General features: G+C 43.2%; 1 protein-coding gene across 1 annotated transcript in view; it reads right to left on the bottom strand.

The window, feature by feature from the left end:
- The window catches only part of SVEP1 (sushi, von Willebrand factor type A, EGF and pentraxin domain containing 1), a 210,656-nt gene extending 184,984 nt beyond the window's left edge, over window positions 1-25,672 (bottom strand). The window contains exon 1 of the mRNA XM_002708072.6: window positions 24,829-25,672. Within this exon, the coding sequence (XP_002708118.4) occupies window positions 24,829-25,359 (531 nt within the window). The 5' untranslated portion in view covers window positions 25,360-25,672. The remainder of the gene's footprint in view (window positions 1-24,828) is intronic.

Below are 25,672 nucleotides of genomic sequence, written 5' to 3' on the forward strand. Positions count from 1 at the left end.
ATTATTCCTTATATTTATTTTTTATTTATATTTCTGAATTTCTAAGATAGATAAGAGTCCTTATCCATATTTTTGAGGAAGAATGGTTTTTCTACTTACTATTTGTTGAATTCTTTATTTAGTGGCGAATTAAGCTTATGATTATAAGGTAACCTGAAAGTATATAATTATAAAACTTAAAAGAAAAATAGAAAAGGAGGAGGAGGGAGGGTGGGAATGAGGGAGTGAGGGTAGGGTAGGAACCATCATTATGCTCTTAAAGCTATATCAAATACATGAAATTTGTTCCTTTTACATAAATATAAAAAAGACCTCCTCTAATCCCATCCATTTTGGTACAAATGTCAGGATTCCATTTTTTTTTTTTTTTTTGGTGAATGACTAATATTCCAGACACAGAAAGACAAGGACCATATATTTTCTCTCACTTGTGGAAATGAATAATTAATAATTATTAATTATTAACATGTAGATGCTATATATTTTTGTAAGCAGATATGTATAAATGTTGTCTTCAATGAATTATACTCTTTAAATAATAAAATATCCTTCTTTCCTCATTTTTATCATGCATCTCACATTATGTGAATATTAATACATCAACCCCTCTCAAAATAATTGTATGTGTGTATATATATAATATTTATATGAAGTAAATATGGCAAAATGTTAAATATTGTTCAAAAACATTGAATTAAATATTAAGAAACCATAAAAATAAATTGATTCTGAAAAGATATTGCAGTTTTAAAATCAAAATTTACAAAGACTATCCTAACCACATTTAGCTGTTAGGACTGGCTATTCACATAATCAGCTTAAATAAAGTGGGAAATTTACATAGGAATAGCTTTCCCAACTCATGATCAAGGAGAAGGGCTAGGCCTCAGGAGACACTGGAATCAGGAACAAGCACGTCAGTAGGAATCGCCGTGGCTTCTCCCTCCAGCCTTCCTATGCTTCCCTCTGGGTCACACGGTAGGCTGTGTTTCTCTTTACACATTATCTTTATTCACTCCATGCACTGATGAGAATTTTATAGCTCACTGCGTACAATCTCAACTGTATATTCTGTATCTACTGTTTAAAAACAAAAGTAGTCTTTCAGGGCTTCTTGTACCCTAATATAAATTGCTAGAAGAAAGAGTATAAATGATGTTTCTCAACCTCTGGATGGGTACTTGCAATCCAAACAGAAAGGGGTAATGCCATAGGCAGACAGAGATTGAGAATGAGAGGGAGGGTAAGTGTTGTTTACAATGGAAAGAGCTGTGGATTGGTGTGAACTACAAAGGATGTGAATCACAAATAGTAGAATTCTTGCGTTATGCTTAGACTTATCCAGTAGAAAAATTGTTTTAAAATTTATCAGGTCAAATTATCCTTCCAAAAGAGCACCAAACAGCAGGAAACATGGTATAGAGGTTGGGAGGATTCAAGGGTAAAAACACTAGCATTACTGAGAGAGCAGAAGAATGTTATTTATAATTCAAAGCCACTAGGAAAGAAATTATGTCTTCCTTCCAGGTGTTGTAATAAAATGAAAAAAAAAAGTTTAGCAGGAGTTTAGAATATGTGAAAGGCACAGGAAATCAAACCGTTACATTGCAAATATTTGGGCTTAAGCAACAATCTAACCCTGGAATGTTTCAAAAAGCCAAATATACTTCAAATCAAATCTATGGACACATGGAGAATCAAAGGGGTGGAGGTTGGAGGAAAATTTTAAGTTCACAAACTTACTATGCATTCATTTTGTTATAGTTATCCTAAATTTATCAAAAACCACATTTAATTTATGATTTTATTAGTATTACAAATAAATGGGATTTGGAAGGATGTTTTCTTTTTTCCTTTTTTGTGTTTGTTTGAATGACTACATCAATTAATCATTATGGAGCAAAACATTCTGTGTTGCATACCTTTAAAAAAAACCCTGAAATTACAACAAAACAAACAACTCACTCAAGAGATGGGCCAAGGACCTCAATAGATATTTTTAAAAGAAGAAATCCAAATGCCCAACAGACACATGAAAAAATGTGCAGGATCACTAGCAATCAGGGAAATGCAAATCAAAACCACAATGAGGTTTCACCTCACCCTGGTCAGAATGGCTCACATTCAGAAATCTACCAACAACAGATGCTGGAGAGGATGTGGGGAAAAAGGGACACTAACCCACTGTTGGTGGGAATGCAAACTGGTTAAGCCACTATGGAAGTCAGTCTGGAGATTCCTCAGAAACCTGAATATAACCCTACCATACAACCCAGCCATCCCACTACTTGGAATCTACCCAAAGGAAATTAAATTGGCAAACAAAAAAGCTGTCTGCACCTTAATGTTTATTGCAGCTCAATTCACAATAGCTAAGACCTGGAATCAACCCAAATGCCCACCAACAGTAGACGGATAAAGAAATTATGGGACATGTACTCTATAGAATACTATATAGCAGTCAAAAACAATGAAATCCGGTCATTTGCAAGAAGATGGAGGAATCTGAAATGCATCATGCTGAGTGAAATAGCCAGTCCCAAAGGGACAAATATCATATGTTCTCCCTGACTGGTGACAACTAACCAAGCGCCAAAAAGGAAACCTGTTGAAATAAAATGGACACTATGAGAGTGACTTGATCGGCCCTTGTCCTGACTGTTGATGTACAACTTAATACTTTATCACTTTTAGTATTTTTTTGTTCTACTTAATACTATTGGTTTAACTCTGTAATTAACACACAATTATTCTTAGGTGTTTAAATTTAACTGAAAAGTGATTTCTGTTGTGAGAATAAGAGAGGGAGGAGATGTACAATTTGGGAAATGCTCAAGCTGACTTGCCCCAAATGGTAGTTAGAAACATACCAGGGGATTCCAATACAATCCCATCAAGGTGGCATGTACCAATGCCATCTCACTAGTCAAAGTGATCAATTTCAGTTCACAATTGATCATACTGATAGGACTAAGAGTCAAAGTGTGGGGAGCAACTGAGACTACCCTAAATTACTGGAACTAGGACTAATTCTATGCATCTGATCTCCCACAATATGGCGCTGAGAGAGAGACCAAACAACCTCTACGCAGCTGCCTCATCAGTTTGATAAGCTGCAGGAGCTGATCCTGCTCCTGATTGGAGGAGAGCAGCGTGCTCGGCGTGTGGGTAGCAGAGTTGGGATTGGTGGAAGAGGACTATAAAGGAGGAGAGAGACAACATGCACCAGGAACATCTGAGGAACACCTGAGGAACATCTGAGCAGCCCCCAAGAGAGCCAGCCGGCAGTGTGCCACTCCTCCGCGGAAGCGGGGAAAGCGGTGGGGGGTGCCGCCCCTCCACGGAGGTGGAGGGGCCGGCAGCTAACCCAGGACAGTGTCATTCCGCCACGAGTGAGGGACCGGCAGCTAACCCGGGAAGAGCTGGGCAGAAAGAACAGCGCAGGGTCTAGTGTCGTTCTTCAGTGAGTGGGGGAGCGACATAATGGTGCCATGACTCGGATATTAAACCTAGGAGGTAAAAAGCGGGAAAATACCGAGAGAGACTAGAGAAGAGCCTAGGGAAAAGCCGGACGGAAAAGGTGCCGGAAGAAGCTAGTGAAAGCCTAGGCATAGACTCAGATATGGACTGCGGGGAGAAGCTAGGAGAAATCTAAGGTTGAAAGCGAAAGTGAAAGCTAGAAGAAACATAGACTCAGATACAGACTGCGCGGAGAAGCTAGGAGAAATCTAAGGTTGAAAGCTAGAAGAAACAGACTCAGATACGGACTGTGGGGAGAAGCTAGGAGAAATGAGAGAGAAATATTGTTGGAAGAAAGTTAGGAAAAATACCGGGTAGAGAAAAATATAAGCTAGGGAAAATGAAGCCGTGGGGGTAGGCCGAAGCGGAGACGTAAGCTAGGTTGGAATTCGTCAGGTTAGCCCGGGGAGCAAAAGGCGAAAAAACTAAACCAAAAGCGGAGATGTAAGCTAGGTTGGCGTTCGTCAGATTAGCCCGGGGAGCAAAAGACGGGAAGCCAAACCAAAAAGCGGAGATGTAAGCTAGGTTTGAATTCGTCAGGTTAGCCCGGGAACTTAGACTGAAAACTAAACCGGTAGCGGAAACGTGAGCTAGGCTGTGATTCGCGGAAGCCGCTGCGTGCAGAAAAAGCGCGCGGGGCAAGAGCGGAGAGAGCGCACGGGGCGCGAGTAGATAGGAAAACGCGGGGATAGCGCGGAGGCCATGGGGCAGGCGCAAAAAGGCGCGGAGACCGAGGAGCGCGCGAAGCCGGGAAGCCGCGCAAATAAGAGAAGTGCGGGCTGAAGACGTGCAGAGCTGGGAAGCTGCTGCGGTGTGGGGCGCCAGGAAGCCGCCTCAGGGTGGGCGCCGGGAAGCCGCGGGGATAAGAGAAACAGAAGTATAGAAGTAAAATGAGAGAAATAGGAATGCTGGCAGATAGAAGTAAAATAGGAGAGAGAGGAATGCCCGGAGATAGAGAAATAGAGAAAAATAAGGCCTCCCCACAACACGGCGATGATGAGAAGGCTCGGATTCAGTCTGCCTGATTAGTAAGGCACCTGCGGGCAGCTAGCAGCGTATGCACTGCGGGTCACCGAAGATAGGCACGTATCAACGCCAATAAAAGCCTCCCCACAATATGGCAATGAGAGGGCTTGGATTTGGTCTGCCTGATTAGTAAGGTGATAAGCACCTGCGGGCGGCTAGCAGCGTATCCGCCGCAGGGCACCGAACACAGGCATGCATCAGCGCCTAAAAGCCTCCCCACAACATGGCGATGAGAGGACCCGGATTCGGTTTGCCTGATTGGTAGGGCTGTAAGCACCTGTGGGCAACTCTAGCAAGCAGAGCAGAGTGTGCACTGCGGGGCACCAAAGACAGGAGCGTATCAACGCCAAAAAATAGAAAGGGGGAACTGTGGGGAGCAACTGAGACTACCCTAAATTACTGGAACTAGGACTAATTCTATGCATCTGATCTCCCACAATATGGCGCTGAGAGAGAGACCAAACAACCTCTACGCAGCTGCCTCATCAGTTTGATAAGCTGCAGGAGCTGATCCTGCTCCTGATTGGAGGAGAGCAGCGTGCTCGGCGTGTGGGTAGCAGAGTTGGGATTGGTGGAAGAGGACTGTAAAGGAGGAGAGAGACAACATGCACCAGGAACATCTGAGGAACACCTGAGGAACATCTGAGCAGCCCCCAAGAGAGCCAGCCGGCGGTGTGCCACTCCTCCGCAGAAGCGGGGAAAGCGGCGGGGGGTGCCGCCCCTCCACGGAGGTGGAGGGGCCGGCAGCCAACCCGGGACGGTGTCGTTCCTCCGCGAGTGAGGGACCAGCAGCTAACCCGGGAAGAGCCGGGCAGAAAGAACAGCGCAGGGTCTAGTGTTGTTCCTCCGCGAGTGGGGGAGCGACACAAAGGAATCACATAAACAAGACTAGTGTCTGCTAATACTAACTGATAGAATAAAAAATGGAGAGAACAATCCAACATGGGAAGCGGGATACACAGCGGACTCATAGAAGGGCAGATGTCCTAAATAGCACTCTGGCCTCAGAATCAGCCCTTAAGGCATTTGGATCTGGCTGAAGAGCCCATGAGAGCATTTTAGGCATTCAAAGCCAAGACACTCTGGCAAAAAAAATGACCTAAATGAAAGATCTCTGTGAGTGAGATCCCAGCAGAAAGAACGGGCCATCAAAGAAGGAGGTATCTTTCTCTGAAGGGAGGAGTAAACCTCCACTTTTACTATGACCTTGTCTAAAAAAGATCAGAGTCGGCAAACTCAAAAGGCTTCCATCGCCTTGGCAACTCATGACAAGAGCCTAGGGTGATTACTGATGCCATAAACAAGAGTGTCAATTTGTTAAGTCAACAACAGGAGTCACTGTGCACTTACTCCTCATGTAGGATCTCTGTCCTTAATGTGTTGTTCAATGTGAATTAATGCTATAACTATACTCAAACAGTATTTTACACTTTATGTTCTTTTTTTTATTTTTTTTATTTTTATTTTTATTTTTTTATTTTTTTTATTTTTTTGACAGGCAGAGTGGACAGTGAGAGAGACAGGGAGAAAGGTCTTCCTTTGCCGTTGGTTCACCCTCCAATGGCCGCCGCGGCCGGCGCACTGCGGCCGGCGCACAACGCTGATCCGATGGCAGGAGCCAGGAGCCAGGTGCTTTTCCTGGTCTCCCATGGGGTGCAGGGCCCAAGCACCTGGGCCATCCTCCACTGCACTCCCTGGCCACAGCAGAGGGCTGGCCTGGAAGAGGGGCAACCGGGACAGAATCCGGCGCCCCGACCGGGACTAGAACCCGGTGTGCCGGCGCCGCTAGGCAGAGGATTAGCCTAGTGAGCCGCGGCGCCGGCCCACTTTATGTTCTATGTGGGAGCAAACTGTTGAAATCTTTACTTAATATATACTAAATTGATCTTCTGTATATTAAGATAATTAAAAATGAATCTTGATATGAATTTAATGGGAGAAGGAGCAGGCGGGAGTTGGGAGGGTCATGGGCAGGAGGGAAGTTATGGGGGGGTGAGCCATTGTAATCCATAAGCTGTACTTTGGAAATTTATATTTGCTAAATGAAAGTTAAATAAAAAAAACTGAAATTAAACCACCAATGACTTATGGTTAAGTTTTATTCATAATTTTAAAATCTGTTATAGATTAAACATCCCTAATATGAAAACTCAAAATCTAGAGTGGTTCAAATTTTTTAAGCACCTACATGATACCAAAAATGTAGAATTCCTCACAACAAAACTTTGCTTAATGAACAAATTATTTAAAACATTGCAAGAAATTATCTTTTGGCTGTGTGCGTAAAATGTTTATGAAACACAAATGAACTTTGTGCTTTGGCTTGGGTTCATCGCCACCTTATCTCATGATATACATGCAAATATTTCCAAATCCAAAAAAATCTGAAATCTAAACACTTTTAGTCTGAAGCATTTTGATTAAGGAATATTCAAACTGTATATGTATTTAAATTATCAATGAATGATTGCAGTAATGCTTATATACACCATAATTCAAAGGTATCGACTCTTCAAAATATTTTAAGCCTAATATACAGTATAAACTTTGTGGCACAGCAGATTAAACTACTGCTTGGAATGTCCATATTCCATATCAGAGTGCCCACTCAAGTCCTGGCTCCTCTGTTTCTACTCCAGCTTCCTGCTAATGCATCTCGGGAAATAGCAGATGGTGGGTCAAGTGTTTGAGTTTTGTCACTCATGTGGGAGATCCAGATGGAATTCCTGGCTTCTGACTTTGGCCTGGCCCAGTGCTGGCTATTGTGGGATTTTGGGGGATGAAATAGTAGATGGTAAATCAATCAATCAATCACTCTCTCTCTCTCTCTCCTATGTTGCTCTACTTTTCAAGTAGATGAAAATAAACAAACATTAAAACTTATTTTAGTAAAATATAGTCTCTGGTACCTTAAACAACTCTTAGAATTTAGCTCCATGTTTGCCCTTGAACAATGACAGTGTCCTGCACTGGCTATATAAATGAATCTAGCTCATTACTTATGATTCCATGAACAGATTTTTCCAGGCTCTGATGATCACTGAGATGGTTGCTAAACCAAGGGCATTTTGTATCTGAAGAAACTATTGCAATAGTCAAAAGGGAGGTTTTATTGTCTTTTGCGAAATGGCAAAATATGTGAACAAAAAAAAAAAAAAGAAAACAAACCAGTGAAGTTGGATAATATGTAAAAAAAAAAAAAACCATATTAGAGTAAAATGAATTTATTTGGAAGACTAAATTGTGTACTTTAGTTCAGCATATGCATTTATAAACTTGTTTAGGCTGCGTGATTGTTTGAGTGCAGGATTTAGGACACCCAGGATTGAAAATATTGATGTTTGCTTCAGGTTTATTTTTATTTAATAAAGGATGTGAGGCTCAGTGCTAATTTTGGATTAGAATAAGCTAAGAATCTGGAAAACCTGATCAATGAAGAGGATAGACGCATATAGGATGCAACTGGAAGATGATCTCCCAGGTCCTCAGTGGCTTGGTCCCTGTCATGACTGGTAGAAACCTCTGGTAACTTACATGAGGTGGCAGATGCTGGCCCATGTAACTAGAGCATTTAGAAGTGAGCTCTGATGGGTGGTTCTCTGCACTGAATGATGGTTAGGGGATAAGAGTGACCACCTGAATTCATGGAGAATGTCTGTTCAAATGACCATCTTCAAATATTCACTCCTCTTAGTCCCACGTCTGCTCCTGTCTGCTCTCTCTACTCCACACACCGAAGTTCCTCTCACTGCTGCCCTCTCTGCTTTACATTTTGCAGGAAGTTCACTGGGGAGGATGCACCAGGGCATCTACTTTATCTTCTGACAATGTGGCATTGAGTTTTGCCTGGAAGTTAATAATTTAGGCCCAGGTTGTCTGGACTTGAATCCTAGTTCCTTGATCTACCAGCGGTATAATCTTGGTGAAGTTACTTACATGCTCTATGCCTGAATTTCCCTATCTACATGTTAGGGGACAATTCTATCTTAATTAAGGATGTTTCTCTTGAGAGTTGAGTTCATATGGGAAAGTGCTTAGAGTAGTGGCTGACAAGTAGTAATCACTCATTGCCATTTAGTGGGACTCATCAAAAGAACTTTAAACATGTTCCTCACATATGTCTGTCAAGTAGATAAACCAATTACAATGCTTCCAGCATTTCATTTCAAGCTGCAAATGAAAGCCAGCACTCATGCTTTTGTAGGCTGACAAGATGGAACTAAAGATTACAGAAAACTGTGACTCCAAATAACCACACAACTACCCCTTCCCCACCCCCCAGGCCTGAGCTAATAAGAGGTGATAATGTTCTAGGCAGAGGAGCAGAAAAATCAGTACTCTAACGCGTGCTGTGCTGAGGATGGCATTACAGCAATGGTAAAGGGCAATCTTGATAGTGATATGGGAGTGGACATAAATTCAAAATCCATAGCCAGAGGCCGGTGCTGTGCTGCAGTGGGTTGAGCCCCCACCTGTGATGCTGGCTGTGTCCCGGCTGCTCCACTTCTGATCCAGCTCCCTGTTAATGGCTTGGGAAAGGCAACAGAATATAGCCCAAGTGTTTGGATCCCTGCCACCTACATGGGAGACCAAGATGAAGCTCCTGGCTCCTGGCTTCAACTTGGCCCAGCGCTGACTACTGCAGCCAGCTGGGAAGTGAACAAGCAGATCGAAGATCTTTCTCTCTTCCTCTGCAACTCTGACTTTCAAATAATTAAGTTTAAAAAAAAACCAGAAGATGCAAATGCCCCAGAATTCAATGAATAGGCTTCTCTCTTGAGGTGTTGTAGGGTTTTCTTTCTTGACCAGATTTCAGGGGAAAAAGGAGAGATGCATACTCATGTGAGATACTACTCAATGATTCATATTGCTTCCATGGGAAAGCGATCTGAAGGGTCAATTTACCAAAATTCTGTCACTTAAAAATGAAGGTACCCACTGAATATTTCTTTGAGAAGGCATAACTGTCATTGCTTTATTTATTTGAAACAGAAAAAAATTTCAGGGACACAAAATACTATCCCTGATACACCGAAATTAAACATGTTGGGGCAGATGTTGGGTTTATCAGTTAAGACTCTAATTAGCATACCTGTACCCTACACCAGAGTAACTGGCTTTGATCTTTGATTTGCCTTGATTTGCTTATGACTCCAGCTTCCTGCTAAGGCAGACCTCAGCAAGCAGTGGTGACAGCTCAAATAATTGGGTTCCTGCCACCCATGTGGGAGGCCTGGAATGAATTCCTGGCTCCTGGCTCTGGCCTTCAGCCCAGGTCAGTCCCAGCCATTATGGACATCTGGGGAGAGTCCCAGCCTTGGGAGCTCAGTCTCTCTCTGGCTCTGTGGCTCACAAGTTAGTAAATAATTAAGAAAATAAAATGAAGTATCTTAGATATACTAAAGATATTTTCAAAAACTCCAAGGTTATCATGAATGCCATATTCGAAGTCCTGTAGGAGACATGAAGTCAGACAAGATGTGAACTCTGACGACAATAAGCAAAGGCAAGACAAGTGCTACAAGAATTATGTGCAAACACATTTCCCTACAGTTACTCTCATCTAGTAAGATATTCTGCTACAGTATTTTTTTGCATTTTGGGAACACATCATAGGTGAACATGGATTATACAACTACTGAAAATAACTATATTGCTATAACACTAGCCATATTTGCCTACTCAATTCTGACATTGGGTCTTATGCCCCAAAATTATAGTGAGCAGAGGAAATCTTGAAAGAGAGAAGGTGAATTAAAGAAAACAGCACAGGTTCTTTCTGTATTTGTGGACTACTGGCCACTGGTCCATGTGTGAGTTCTTTGGAGAACTCTCCATTTTTTTTTCCTCAGATCTCACTTCCAGTAGCACATACATCCAACAACTGCTTAATGCTAGAGTCTTCTTGCTTAGTGGACAAGAAAGTGACTAAAGTCAAAGTGTTTTCTCCATTCTCCTTCACCCATGCAAAAGCCACACATCCTTGCTTTGCCAAATGCTGACTGCACAGCTGATCCTCTCAGCTTCCCTTCCTACCCTCAACAGCAGGGCCCCGCAGGCAGATCTCCTATGCCCACATCTGCATCTCTTTGCCAGACAGCTTTATTGGGTGCCTAGGGACTACTCTGCCTGCTTGCAGAGGATGTGGGGAAAGACTGAGAACTGTGCCCTCCAGGGAACGACCCTCAGCAGAGACTGACTTGAGGTGGTCTATGAACACCTGTGATCCCTCCCCCTTCCACTGTGATACTGCCAAGGCTTGAATTCTATACCAGCTCCCACTGCTCCTCAGTGGAGTTAAGTACCAATGGCCTCTGCATTTGTTGGCTGCCTTCCCTTCCTTATCTCATGCCTTTCTGTCTGTAAGTATTTACTAGGGTCACCTCCCAAATAAGCTACTCATACCCCGATCCTCATCTCAGGGTGTGCTTCGGGTAGAACACAGAGACACTGGCTGTGCTTCTAGTACATAAGCACAGGGCAGATCATGGTTTCTGCCCGAGGAACTCTGCATCCAGTTGCAGGAAGGGGCAAGCACTGCATGGACAGGAGAGATTTGTCTTTTGGTTGGGGCTTGGCTCTTTCTCAAAGTCTGAGACCCCAGTATGTGCTCTGCTTCTCTCTTGCTCCCCAGTTCTCTGCTGATTTAAACTGGAGGAAGGTGCTGGGCAGGATAGAGGGATATGACGGGTGTTAGGGCCAGTACTGTATACTATCCATGAACGCTGAGGGAATGGATCCTTCTCAACTGTTGGTGATTTTTTTTTTTTAATGTAGACTATTCCATGTTAGTGTGAGTCCTGGTTCCAAATCTGGGACAGAAGAGAAAATCCCACATAGCCTCCTTTCGCAGATGCCTATTTAGAATGTGGGTGTTTACTCACTAGATTAGGCTACTTACAAATAGCCTAGACTTTGGTATCTTTATTGCTAGAAAATTCCAACAACCACTGCCTGAAGTAATCACTTTGGAGCAACGTGTAAAAGCCAAGCATGCATATTTTGAAGGAACATGACCAATAAGAGAGGAATTTTGGCCAGAAATAGTAATATGAAAAACACAAATAAATTATTTTAATTTCATTGAAAGTACATTTTAGATTCTTCTGGAAAGGTAAAACCTATAAAATAAGACTAAAACGATGCAGTCTTCTTCTACAGATAGGACTAAGTTGCTACAGGCCAAAATCAGTGCACAAAGTTAAGAGATGTCCGTATTAAAATACACTGTCATGTAATACATTTGAATTGTGCCTGGTCTCTCTCCATTGATAACAGTAAGCAAATAGGTTGCCTTTTACTGCATGGGACAAAGATCGCAATAAAGAACATTACTTGGGACCCACAGAAAATGAATTACTTGTGGAAAATGGTTCATTTGGAGCAACTATATCATTCACATATGACACCATTACAATGTTAGAAAACATCTTTCTTCCCTGAAAATGTTCTTTGCTGAGTATTACTAGTGAGAACAAGAGAGACTGGGGCGGGGCTTTGATGTAGCAGTGAAGATACCAGTTAGGCCACCTGTACCCCTTATCAAAGTACCTGGGTTTCATTCTGTGCTCCAGTTCCTGCTTCCAGCTTCTGGCTGATGTGGACCCCGAGAGGTAGCAGTGATAACCTAAGTAATTGGGTTCCTTTCTCCCACATAGGAGACCTGGATTGAGTTCCTAGCTCCTGGCTTCAGCCTGGCTCAGTCCTAGCCATTGCAGGCATTTGGGGAGTGATCCAGCAGATGGGAGAGCTAGCCTGCACACTCGCTATATCTTTCTGTCCCCCCACCATAAATAAGTTTAAAAAAAAGACTGACAGAGTGGTGCAAAGTGTCCCCGTCCATTTCTTTGTTTTGTTTTGTTTTGTTTTGTTTTGACAGGCAGAGTGGACAGTGAGAGAGAGAGACAGAGAGAAAGGTCTTCCTTTTGCCGTTGGTTCACCCTAAAATGGCCGCCACGGCTGGCGCGCTGTGGCCGGCGCACCGCACTGATCCGATGGCAGGAGCCAGGTACTTATCCTGGTCTCCCATGGGGTGCAGGGCCCAAGCACTTGGGGCCATCCTCCACTGCACTCCCTGGCCATTTCTGACAAATCAAGGAGGGCCAGAGCTGACCTACTGACCCCCAGGAAGGCCATGGACACAGCTATTTCCACCATCTGTAGCCTCAACACCCAGCTCTGAGTCCTATCTTGACTGGCAGGACCGCTGAGGCCTCAGAGAGCTTGCCTGGCAGTGAAACAACTGCTTTCAATCGCCCTATTGCAGACTTTTATGTGAGCTTGGAGTCTCAAGATCCAGGGTGAACTAAGAGGGAGGACAGGGACAGCTTGAGTCAGAAGCAGGGTTCACAGGCTGGTCCCCTCCAACCCAGCACAATTTCCAGCCCAGAAGACTCCAGGCCACAGCACTCCGCATTGGCCAGAAAAAGACTGGAACTGTTTCGTTTCAATTTCCTGATCATAAGCTAAAAGCATTTATTTTTTAAAGCAGAACAGTATTGTGGAATAGAATGCAAAGTTCTCATGATATTTAAGGTAAAAACTGAGACTTTAAGAAGGATTTTCACAAATGAGAATAATCACTCCAGGCTCTGTCTCCTGATGCCCTAAAGCTACGTCAACTTGCAATCACCTTTGCCCAAGTAAGACAGTCATATTTCACCTCCTATGCACATTATGAAATGGGAATTGCTTTCTATAGTTCTACAGTGATGGCAAATACATGCATGCAGCTTCATGTCACTTAATATGATGCCTGGTTAGCTTAGGATGCCAGTAAACAGTCTTTTAAAATATAATTTTATTGGGCCGGTGCTGTGACGCAGCAGGTTAACGCCCTGGCCTGAAGCACCAGCAACCCATATGGCCGCCGGTTCTAGTCCCGGCTGCTCTTCTTCCGATCCAGCTCTCTGCTATGGCCTGGGAAAGCAGTAGAAGATGGCCCAAGTCCTTGGGTCCCTGCACCCGCGTGGGAGACCTGGAGGAAGCTCCTGGCTCCTGGCTTCAGACTGGCGCAGCTCCGGCTGTTGCGGCCATCTGGGGAGTGAACCATCAGGTGGAAGACCTCTCTCTCTGCCTCTCCTCTCTCTGTATAACTCTGACTTTCAAATAAATAAATCTTTATATATATATAATTTTATTGACTACAGATATGTCTTTATTACAGTCTTCTGGGGTGGATGTTTAGGCTAGTGGTTAAGATGCCCGTATCTCCTACTAGAGCACGTGGGTTCTCTTCACACTCCAGATGCTGCCTCCAGATGCTGCCAAGGCAGACCCTAGGAGGCAGTCATGATGGCTCAAGAAATTGGGTGCCTGCCACCCATACAGGAGACCTGGATTGAGTTCCCAACTCTTGCCTTTGTTCTGGCTCAGCCCTAGTTGTGGTGGCCATTCGGGGAGTGGATAAAAGCAAATGGGAACTCTGTGTTGCATAAATTAAAAAAAAATGACAGCCTCTTTTGGAGTCGTTAGGACTCAGGATCTGCTGCCTCTAGCTTCTGCCTGGAGTCCCATGCCTCAGTCACCCTCCCAGTACCCCCACAGCCCCGCTTCCTCCAGGAGAAGGGGCTTCCTAAGCTCCACCCCCTTCATCCATTGCCTGCCCAGGGGGAACCCATTGAGCTTCACAGCCTGATCCCACATGGCACGGCTTTCCTCTGCGCAGCATTGCCTGTTGCTGGGGAGGTAAGTCAGTCTAATTCAGAGAAGCTGTGCATCTAAGCCCCTTTTCATTATCAGGAGACAAGAGCACATTTGATTTGGTTTGGTTTGGTTTTTGCCATCTGTCTTTCCTCTTGTATTATATAACTCAGGATCCAGAACTCAGGGGTGATGAAGAAGGTGTCACTCAAATGACAGCCCTATTGCTCCTCTATTTTTTCCTGTTCCAAGCAAAACTAGGATGAACATGCTTTTATAGGGATCTTTGTATCTCAAATTATTTTCTTATGAGAAATTCTTTGATTGGTAAACACTTAGTTTTAAGGTTTCTACTTGTATTGCAAACACACTGAAAATTTACCAGATTGCTTTGGTGAAACACACTGCCAATTATTAAATAACATAAATGCTCTGTCTAGAAGAAAGAGCCTGTTCAGAGGATGGTCTTCAAGACACAGGAAAGGAGGAGAAGCACATGGTGAGAGGTCTACCTTGCTCAGGGAAGGGACCCTCCCTGTGATCCATGTCAGGAAGTGAGGACAAACACAGATGCACAGGTTTATAGGTGGAACCGTGACAGTTTGGGAGTTCGTATTTGTTACAATTACAAGTTCATATAATTTAACCACATATATACATACATTTTTAATTCTCTCCTTGGAATTAAAAAACAAATGTACTTTGTATAAGCCACCAGTACATCCTATATCCAGGTGCTGCAGGACAGACAATAAAAACTTGAGGCTAGTAAGACTGTAAGAACAGGAATTAAAAAAATGAAGTATCAAACTAACATACCTCAAAATAGATTTAATATACTCTGGCAACAGCCTACACTTGGGAAAACATCCAAGTTGGTATTACTGCTTTCCTTAGTAAGTGACTCAATCATGTAGCAAGTCCTGCTAAGAATTTTCTTTAAAAGCTTTTTCTCTACTCATCTGTGGGAATTAATTTTACTCTTAATTTCAAATTGCAGTTATTTGCTATTAACTCTCAATATGTTATTATTAGAATCTACATTTAGCACAGCTATGATATATATATATGCTTTGAATTTGAAGACAGTTGCTTGTTATTTTAAAAAACTGTTTATTTGAAAGGTAGAGCAACACATACACACACACACACACACACACAGAGAGAGAGAGAGAGAGAGAGAAACTGAGATTTTCCGTCCATTGGTTCACTCCCCAAATGTCCAAAACAGCTGAGAGGGCTGGCCCAGGCCAAAGCTGTGAACTCCATCCAGTTTCCCATGTGGATGGCAGGAACACAAGTTCTTGGACTGTTTTCTGCTGCTTCCTAGGACACACACTAGCAGGAAACAGGATGAGAAATGGATGGAGTAGCTGGGACTCGAACCAGGCACATTTAAATGGGACTGGGCAGCCCAAGCAGCGAGTTAACCCACATTGCACAATGTCCACCCTACAAGTAACTCTACACAAGTAAAACATCAACTCCTTGAATGAGCCCATGAGGAAGCCAGTTAGCAAAGAGCATGAATACTTTTTCAATCTTTTCATCAAGAATGATAAGAAAATGCCCCTTTGGGGTGGGCATTTGGCCTAGCAGTTACGAATACCACATCAGATTGCCTGGATCTGAAACACCCCTCGAGCTCCTGACTCCAGCTTCCTGCTAATGCAGACCCTGGGTGGCAGTGATGAAGACTCGAGTCCCTGCCACTCACAGGGGAGACCTGGACTGCATCCCCTGCTCCCAGCTTTGGTCTCCAGCCCAGTCATGCCTGTGGCAGGCAACAAAGGAGTGAACCAGTGGATGAGAGCTTTGTTTCTTTCTCCCTCTCTCAAATAAACTTTTTAAAAAGGAAAAAAAAAAGGATCTGCCGATTTTATTTTCAACCCTTTCATTCATTTTTAGTGAACAACATTCATGAGTTACAACAACTCATGGTGTTTCTATTATCCACAACCAGCTTCCAAACCAGAGCAGGTTAGGCTGTCTGTTAGCAGACTCTGCCAGAAATCCATTCTTTCTCTGGTCTTGGGATTTAGAGAATAGTTTTAAGAATCTATGGGAAAGGCAGAGACAATACTTAACAGGAAATTCCTTCTAATGCAAAAGTCTCTTAACCTGACAGCTCACTCTAAAAAAAGCCAAAGAGAAACCATGTGTTCCAGAGAAATGTACAACGGTATTCACTAAATTAACATTAAACACTTTTTTTGGTAGCTTGTAATTTCTGTCACTCTTAGTATAATGTTTCAATTGGGAGTTACTGCCACATTATTTAGAAGCTTCTAGGGAGCTAATATATGAAATGTCTACTGCCAATATTTCAATAGATTATTTAGGAACTTTGATCATTTTTACAGAAAGAAGTATAATCTGGCCCAAGGACAAAGGTATTTTAAGTTAGGCAAGGCCAGGCTATTCCATCTTGACCCTGACCAGGTCAGTGTAAGAAACAGAGTGGGATTTCTAGTCCTTTCCCTGGTTGGACACTCACTCTTTCTGAGCAAAAACTATGGGTGCACAAAAGATCCAAGTTTTCCCCAGTGACACCTACATGGAAGTGTTGGGTGAATTACCACAGTCTCCTTACAAGGAGTGCGAGCCTTTTTGTCCTCTCCTCCTTCCTGGGGTCTGAAGTGAGAGCTCTGACAGGTGGAGCTCCAACAGCCATTTTAAATTTTGAGAAAAAAAAAAATGAAGATGGGGGAGCAGACTTGAAAGGCAGAATCTGAATCTTTGAAGACCTCATAGATAAGCCATCTTAGCTCTGAGCTTTCTAATCAAGACTTAATTTGAGGGGCTGGCACTGTGGCACAGTGGGTAAAGCCATCGCCTGCAGTGCTGGCATCCCATTTGGGCACCTGTTCGAGTCCTGGTTGCTCTACTTCCTATCTAGCTTTCCAGGCCTGGGAAAGCAGTAGAAGATAACCCAAGTCCTTGGGCCCCTGCACCTGAATGGGAGACCCAGAAGAAGCTCCTGGCTCCTGGCTTCGGATTGGCGCAGCTCCGGCCATTGCAGCCAATTGGAGAGTGAACCAGCAGATGGAAAACCTCTCCTTCTCTCTCTGTGTAACTCTGACTTTCAAATAAATAAATAAATCTTAAAAAAAAAAGACTTAATATGAGAAGTAAAAGTTAATAACATTTCAGCCAGGGGAACTCTAAATTTTTCTTTTACATACAGCTGAACTCACGCCTAACCAACTTTCCTGGGTTAAGAAGGAAGTTCAGAAGACAAACTGGGAACACACACAGAACTTAAAAAAGAAGTACTTTAAAGAAGGCTTCTACCAAGTTTGCCTACAATGCATTTCAACCAAACATAATATAGAGTACTGGCAGCTGATAATGATAAACATTTTTAACAGTACTAGCAGGTATACTTCTTTAAAAAAATTTTTTTTAAACTTACTTGAAAGGGGGGAGAGAGAGAGAGAGACATCTCACCCATTGGTTCACTTCCCAATTGCCACAGCAATCTGGGCTGGACCAAGACGAAGCCTCAATCTGGGTCTCTCACATGGGTGGCAGGGACCCAAGTACTTGAGCCATCACCAGCTGCTCCCCAGGGTGTGCATTATAGGAAGCTGAAACTGGGAGCAAAGTCAGGACTCAAACTCAGGCACTCAGATAGGCAATGTAGGCAGCCCAAGTCACCTCTTAACTGCTGAGCCAAATGCCCACCCCAGTGTATTACACATCAGTGTCTTACGTGTAGAAATAACAGGTAAAATATATGCAAATGCTAGATTAAGTAGAAATTTGAATTCTACATCTGGGAATTACTTGTTCTCTCTTTCAATTAAGAATTTGGGTACCACTTTCTTTGCCTGGGAAATACACTTGCAGTCTAGATCTATTTTATGTTTGGAAGATTCATCCTTTCCTTTCCATGCCATGCCACGCCATGCCATGCCATGCCATGCCATTCCATTCCCTTCCCACTTCCAAAGTCCTGAAAAGAACTAAAAAGAGGTTCCTCTCTAAGGCCAAGGGCAACATGAGAATCTGTTTAAAGTATAAGAAGCATAAAAAAAGTGAATGTTTCCAGAGGTACATTTGGGAATACATCTTTTCAGTAACAAGAAAGAACTTAACTTCTGCAATAATGAGGAATTCTTGACATCAAAATTATGCTCTGAGTTTGGGACAGACAGCTGGAGCCACTGAAGATTGTATGGACGCCTCCACCCCTTCCTATAGGAAAGGAGAACACAAACTTTCCATTTTCCTTCAACACTGGGGCCACCAGAGAGATCACTGCAGACTATACGGAGATTATCACCAGTCTATTTCATGAAAAGAAACAAAATGGTCCTAGTTTTCGTTATCAGGGTTTTAACCAGTAGCATCCCACACGTGTTCAGGTTTCATTAGAAAACATAAAAGCAGATTCTTTCTTTCCAGAAGGCTGAGAGAGAAAATTGCTCTCCAGCTAAAGGTGAGAACATGAACAGGTGTAGACACACAACAGATGATGCTGTCTGCTTGAAGCTGGGAAAAGTGTCCGCCTGTCTATCCCCAGTCTTCGGGCCATTGAAAGCTGGGATTTTTGGCAAGACTGCACATTCCCCACCAGAGTATCATATTTCTGGAACTCTGGAACAATGAGGAAAGCAGAAATTTTTTTTTTCAAAAGAAGCTTCATTCTATGTTTGCTTCATAACTATTTAGAAAAAGCAAATTGAGAATCAGGGACTGTGACTTCATTTTGATGTAAAATGCTTAAGACACAGACAGCCTGGCATCCATAGTGCGGCCAACTCCAAATATTTAGCTAATGGGAATGATTTATAAATACATGGCTAAAAGGAAAAACCAAAAAAAAAAGAGGTCATTATAAATCAGTCATAACCCAGAGAGGAAAGGCTCCTTTAATTCTGTAAAAGGTTTTCATGTAATTAAGTTCAAGGTGCTAACGGTTTTCCCTCAAGGCTATTGATTATGTCTCTGGATGGATCTGTACTAACTGCAGAATTCACTGCTTTAGTCTTTGTATACTTTGAAGAGCGCTAAGTGTTGGTGTCTGAGAAGAAAATGTCTACAGAGCCACTTACCCATTCAAATCCAGGGTAGCAATAGCTTATCCACTCAGAGACTCCCTACTCACTGTACAGTCTGGACACCAAATGATTTTTTTTAAGTGAAGCAAAACAGTTATCCTCTTAGATTAGTGAAACATGTGTGCTGAGAGGTGACAGCAAATTTCATGCCAGTAAATGAAATTCTGCATCTCGCAGTTTTACATGAGAGGAACAAGAATTCTTGATTATGAAGGAGTGATTGTGTGCTTGCCAGCATGTATCTCTGTTTATATTTATGTGTTTCCTTATCTGCCTGTCTGTGATTGTGCTTGTGTGCAAATAAAGTTCAATAGGCACTCAGGTTCAAATGGAAGAGGTCCAAAAAACTAATTTTTGTAGGAAAAGTAAGTAACAGCATGAAAAATGTTCCTGTGATATCCAGTTTCACACAAAGGTCGGTCAGTTCTATGGTTACCATTTTGCACCACAGGGGAATCTGGTGAATGGCTTCATTCCCACGATGAAACGTTTAAGTTGCATATCCAAATCTAAACTAACACAGCCTACCATTTTCAAACTAATTCCACAATAAAACGTGTTTGCTTGATCTCTATGCAAAAATTCAAATTCAAATTTCCACTAATGCCATTTCTACATGTTGGTCTTCCATCAGCTTTCTCTAAGTATCCTTTTTTCATTTATTTATTTATTTGACAGATAGAGTTAGACAGTGAAAGAGAGGGACAGAGAGAAAAAGGTCTTCCTTCCATTGATTCACCCCCCAAATGGCCACCATGGCTGGAGCTACGCTGATCTGAAGCCAGGAGCCAGGTGCTTATCCTGGTCTCCCATGCAGGTGCAGGGCCCAAGCACTTGGGCCATCTTCCACTACTCTCCCGGGCCACAGCAGAGAGCTGGACTGGAAGAGGAGCAACCGGGACTAGAACCCGGCGCCCACCTGGGATGCCGGCGCCACAGGTGGAGGATTAACCAAGTGAGCCACGGTATCCTCTTTTCCTTACCTAAGAAGGCTCATCCAAGGCTTGGAAGAGTTACAATACAGACATGTAGGTTTCCAGGTTACACAGGGACTGGGGCCCGCTAACCTTTTGCACCTTCTCACAATGCATCCAAAATGAGAAAAGAAAAATAGTCAAGGGGAAGTTCAGTGAACACAAACTTCCGAGAAATCTCTTCTCGGTAGATTACAAACGGACCCTGAGCGAAGTGAGACACTGGGAACTTTGTTGGCAGCTCCACTTTCCAAGACAGGATGTAGTATTTGGAAGGGGAAAGCTGAAGACAGAGTAGGTCTTGAGGGGACCGCTGTGTACTTGACTCATTACCCATTTCACTGGTTTGGCTCAGCACTCTCAGAAGTCCCAGGAAAACCTGGCCAAACCAAACAGAGCAGCTGGTTTATGGCAAGTTTTTCCCCTATGCAGGGAGCAGGGTTTTTCTTTTGTAGAGTGGGCACTAGCATTTAGAATAAGGTCAGCCATCTGGATCTCAGGAGTGCGTGGGGTAGAGGCCAGGCCCAACAGGGGCCCAGGTCTGCAAAGCTAAACCTTGCCTGATGGTACTACTTCAATAAACAAAGCACCTTTAAGTAGTTATTTCATCTCTTAAAGGCAAAGGCCCTTAAAACTTCACACACAATGGGGCCGATATTGTGACGCACAGCAGGTTAAGCCTCCACTTGTTAGGATGCCATCCCACTCTGGGGCTCCTGTTCTAGTGCCAGGTGCTCTGTAGTAGAGGATGACCCAAGTCCTTCCAAACTTCCACCCATGGGGGAGACCTGGATAGAGTTCTAGACTCCTGGTTCCTGGCCATTTTGGCCATTTGGACAGTGAACCAACTGATGGAAGATCTCTTTCTTTCTCTCTCTTCGTCTCTATCACTCTGCTTTTCAAATAAGTAACTCCTTAAAAAAAAGACTTCATATACAATGAAAAAGACCAAATGAAAACAAAAATAGATGAAATATATTGGTAAAATGATAGATGCTATCATCCTAAATGACATTAAAAGGTAAGTAAAATGCTGAGAAAAAATATATTTGCCCCATACTTGGCAGTTAAAGGTTACTGTCATTAAGATGTAGAGCATTTGGGGCTGGCACTGTGGCACAGCGGGTTAAAGCCCTGGCCTGAAGTGCCGGCATCCCGTATGGGTGCCAGTTCGAGTCCCGGCTGCTCCACTTTCAGTCCAGCTCTCTGCTATGGCCTGGGATAGCAGTAGAAGATGGCTCAAGTCCTCGGGCCCCTGCACCCACATGGGAGACTCGGAAGAAGCTCCTGGCTCCTGGCTTCGGATCGGCGCAGCTCTGGGCAGTTGCGGCCATCTGGAGAGTGAGCCAGTGGATGGAAGACCTCTCTCTCTGTCTCTACCTATCTCTGTAACTCTGTCAAAAAAAAAAAAAAAAAAAAAAAAAACAAAAACAAAAAAACACCTAGAACATTTGCAAGTCAATAAGCAAAGGAACCACTTCTTCTCAATGAAAACTAGATAATACAATCAACTATAATAATAGTGAGTATCACTGTTTTAATAGATATTGAAAAAGGAGGAGTTTTATAAGGCCAACAGTATCCCTCATTAAAAGGGCACTGCAATTTAAAATGGGACATCACTTTCAATGTATCAAGTTGGGGAGGGGGTATTCAAATGATCCTAACCACTGACACAGGAACTGCATGTGAAGTTCAGTTGGGGGAACACTTTCTGCAGAGCAATCTGGCACAGGTGCATACTCTGACGCAATGATGCTACTTCACGTCATCACCGGAGAGGAGGGCAGAGACAGTTACACAATGTTGTTTGCAGCTGCATAACTATACAAGGAAACCTCAAAAAGTTTGTGGAAAGAATAAGGAGAAGTTTGTTTTGGTGCAAAAAGTTAGAAATCTATTCATGCAAGGTGTTTTCAATAAGGTCACAGAAAATGTGTATTAGGAAAATTTTACATGGATTTCAAAACTGTTGAACCAAAATCAATTTACCTCTTAATTCTATTTTCTGTGAACTTTTTGAAATGCCTTTGTATAATGATAGGTAAAGGATAAAAATTAAATCATATCCTAGGGTAGAAAATTGTATGATCATAAACAACAATAAAGTAGGCATATATTACTTATTATGGCTATAAGAATATAAAATATAGTGGAATAAGAAGCCAAATTACAAGAGAATGTCCATTCAATCCTTTTCTGGGTATTTTCATGCATGTTACAGGTATATGAATGAAAACATACCTGTTACCTAGACAATAGCAAAGTCAAGAAAAGCATGTACCAAACATTACAATGATTTGTACACTGTTTTTCATTATTATATTTTCTACAATATTCAATATCAGTAAAATAAAATATATTTTAAAAGAGGAAAGAAAAATTAATCAAAGGTCTTCAACAAGAATCAAGGTACAGAGGACATATTTTAAAACTTAATTATGCTTCCATACATAAATAATAATTGCTTAAAATTCAATTTAAAATATGACATTCATGATAGTAAATAGAATAGAAAATATATTTTAGGTCTAAGTTTAGAAAATTTATGCAGGACTTAATTTATAAAATTTATAATTTTATCGACAGACTAAAAAACCCTGTATCAATGGCAAAAATCATACTTTGTGTTGGAGGAATCCAAATTTGTTCAATATTTTCTATATTAAAATAAAAATATTTGATGATTTCATTTGGACTATGTGAAAATGAGTTAAAATTCATTTAAGTAATAAATAAGATTGATTTTGAAAAGGGATAGATAAAAATGAAAAGAGAATTTGCACAAGCAGATATTTAATTATGTTGTGAAGTTATGATAGTTAAATCACTTTGGCAAAGCTTAAGAATGAGATAGATAATAGGATGAAACAGAAAGCCAGAAAGAGACTAAAAATCCCCCTACACATTTGGTATGTGGTAAAAGAAGAATTCAGTTAAACTGGATAAGGATCAGTGGTTATTAAGTAAATGGCGCTGGGTCAACTGATTAACTATTTATTTAAAAAATAAAATGAGACATCTTTGTCATACCAAACACCAGAATAATAAATTCCAGATGGATTAAACTGTTAAATGGAAAACTATTTCTACAACTTGGGAAATAATAAGGCTATTCTAGAAATATAAGTAAATATAGGATCTTAAGGATAAAGTTTGATAACTTTGAGCAAGAAAAAATCTAAGTCCTCCTCCTCACAATGCTGTCATAAACAAAAGTAAAACATAGTGACCTACAAAAACAAACAACCACATTTGCAACACATACAAAAAGGAATTTCTGGCTTTGTACTACATAAAGAGCTTTTACAAGTCATTAGGAAAAAACAGGTATCATAAAAGCAAAAGGCAAAAATCACAACAAGGTAATTATCAAAAGAAAAATACAAATGCCCAGTAAAGGTATTGGCAAATATTTACCTTTAAAAATCAAAAACTTGAATTTGCTAAAATGATGTAGCTATGCACCTATCAATTTGGCAAAGATATTAAAATGAATAATACATGGTATTGGTTGGTAAGCATGTAGCAAATTAACTCCCCTAACACTTTTCCAGAGGGAATGTAGATTCACGCAGCCTTCCAAGGGAGGAATGCACAGTATGTATGAAGAAGTTGAAAATTTTCATATCCTTTAATTCAGCAACTTTCATAGAATTCTTTGAAAAAAAAAAAAAACCAGAGGGGTCTACAAATATTTGTATTCTCTAGAACTCAGCGAAGAGAAAACCTAAGTGCCCAAGAGTAGGCTATTAGTGAGATGAATTATGGCACGTGCCTGCAATGGAATAGTACGCAGCTAACCCAGAACGTTTTAACCATGACAGAACCAATGAAAAATGCAAGCTAACTGAAAGACACCAGCTGGGTTCAAAGTGTGTATTAAAATGCATATTGGACAAACGTCCAACCACATGTAAACAGTCGATTTTTCAAGGGTGATGGGCTCACAAGGTGATTTTTTTTCATTTTCTCTTTCATTCATTCCACGCACACTGCCTTCCAATATTATGTGTCAGATACCTCTAAATGTTCCGAACCCTCTTCGACTGGGTATGTACCACTTTGTAATAACAAAATAGAGAGACAGACAGACAGACTTCGGTTCATAAAAGTCCATCAGCCCATCGCTTCTTGCCCTTTTAGCAAAGATCAAGTGTAAAAGTCCATCAGCCCATACTGACTTCCCTTTCCAGTGGCTCAAAATGTCATAAAGGACTTGGAGTACAGTTAAGGACACGCACTTTTCTACCGAACAAAGAAATGGGGCACTACTCAGCAGCACTCCGCGTCCCAGCTCGCCGAACACTCTGAGACGCATACTCACCTGCCGCACGTGGCTGCGGGCCGTTCCTACAGGTGTGAACGCGGCAGCCTCTGCAGGACCCCTCCATCCTAACAGGGGATCATTTACGCGGCCCGACCGCTCGTTACAAGCTTTTAAAACCCATGACCCTACCAAAGGGGGGGGGGTTCCCAGTGGCTGAGCGGGAGGGTGGGGACGTTCACCTGGGGAGGTGACGCCGCGCCCGAGACGGAACGGCGCCTTAGTCGCCGGCGGGCAGCGGCGGGTGGGAAGGGCCCCGGGGCGAGCGCCTTACCGCGGCTTGCTGGAAGGCGCCCTTGGTGTAGGTGCCGCCGCCGCGGTAGGTGATGGCCGGGATCTCGCGGCTGAGCAGCGCGCACTTGTGCTGGTGCGCACGGCGCGAGGAGATGTAGTCCACGCGCGGCACCACGTTGTTCTTGGACGAGAAGGTCACGATAGCCACGCGCGTGGCCGTGGGCACCACGGGGAAGTCGGACAGCAGCTTGCGGACGAACTTGAGCTCGCTGAGGAAGTTGGCGTGGCCCACGCTGGACGACTCGTCCACCAGGAAGACGAGCTCCAGGCGCTCGCTGAGCTCCCTCAGCCGCCTCACGCGGCGCCGGAACGCCTGGCCCAGCCGCTCCACTTTGCTCTCCGCCGCGTCCTCGGGCGCGGGCAGCGGCGCGGGCAAGCGCCCCGGAGCCCCCGGCGCGGCCTCGGGGAAGAGGCGGAAGCTGAAATTGCGCGACGGGGACAGCTGCTGAAACGTCGCCCAGCCCGACACGAGCGCCAGACCCCAGTAACAAAAGGCCAGGCGCGGCCACATCGCGCCGGCGACGGAGCGGCCGCCCCTGAGGGCAGGCGGCGGCCCGGCTCGCGGAAGGGGCGCGCGCGGGAGCGGGACGCGGGCAGCGGCCGCGAGCCTCAGCGCCTTTTCATCTGACACTGGGGACACAATCCAGACGCCTCCGGCGGCGCGCTCCTGCCCCGCTCTCCTCCTCCTCCTCCGTCTGCCTGAAGCCTATAAACTGTTGGAAGGAAAGGGGGCAGTCAACCAGGATCTCCCTCCTCTCTCCGTCTCTCCCTCTCCCCTCTCTGTATCTCTGCCTCTATCTCTCTCCTCCCCCTCGCCTTCTCCT

Source organism: Oryctolagus cuniculus, chromosome 1 (genome assembly GCF_051225735.1).
Source record: "Oryctolagus cuniculus isolate XC-2025 breed Fujian yellow rabbit chromosome 1, ASM5122573v1, whole genome shotgun sequence".
Classification (NCBI taxonomy): domain Eukaryota; kingdom Metazoa; phylum Chordata; class Mammalia; order Lagomorpha; family Leporidae; genus Oryctolagus; species Oryctolagus cuniculus.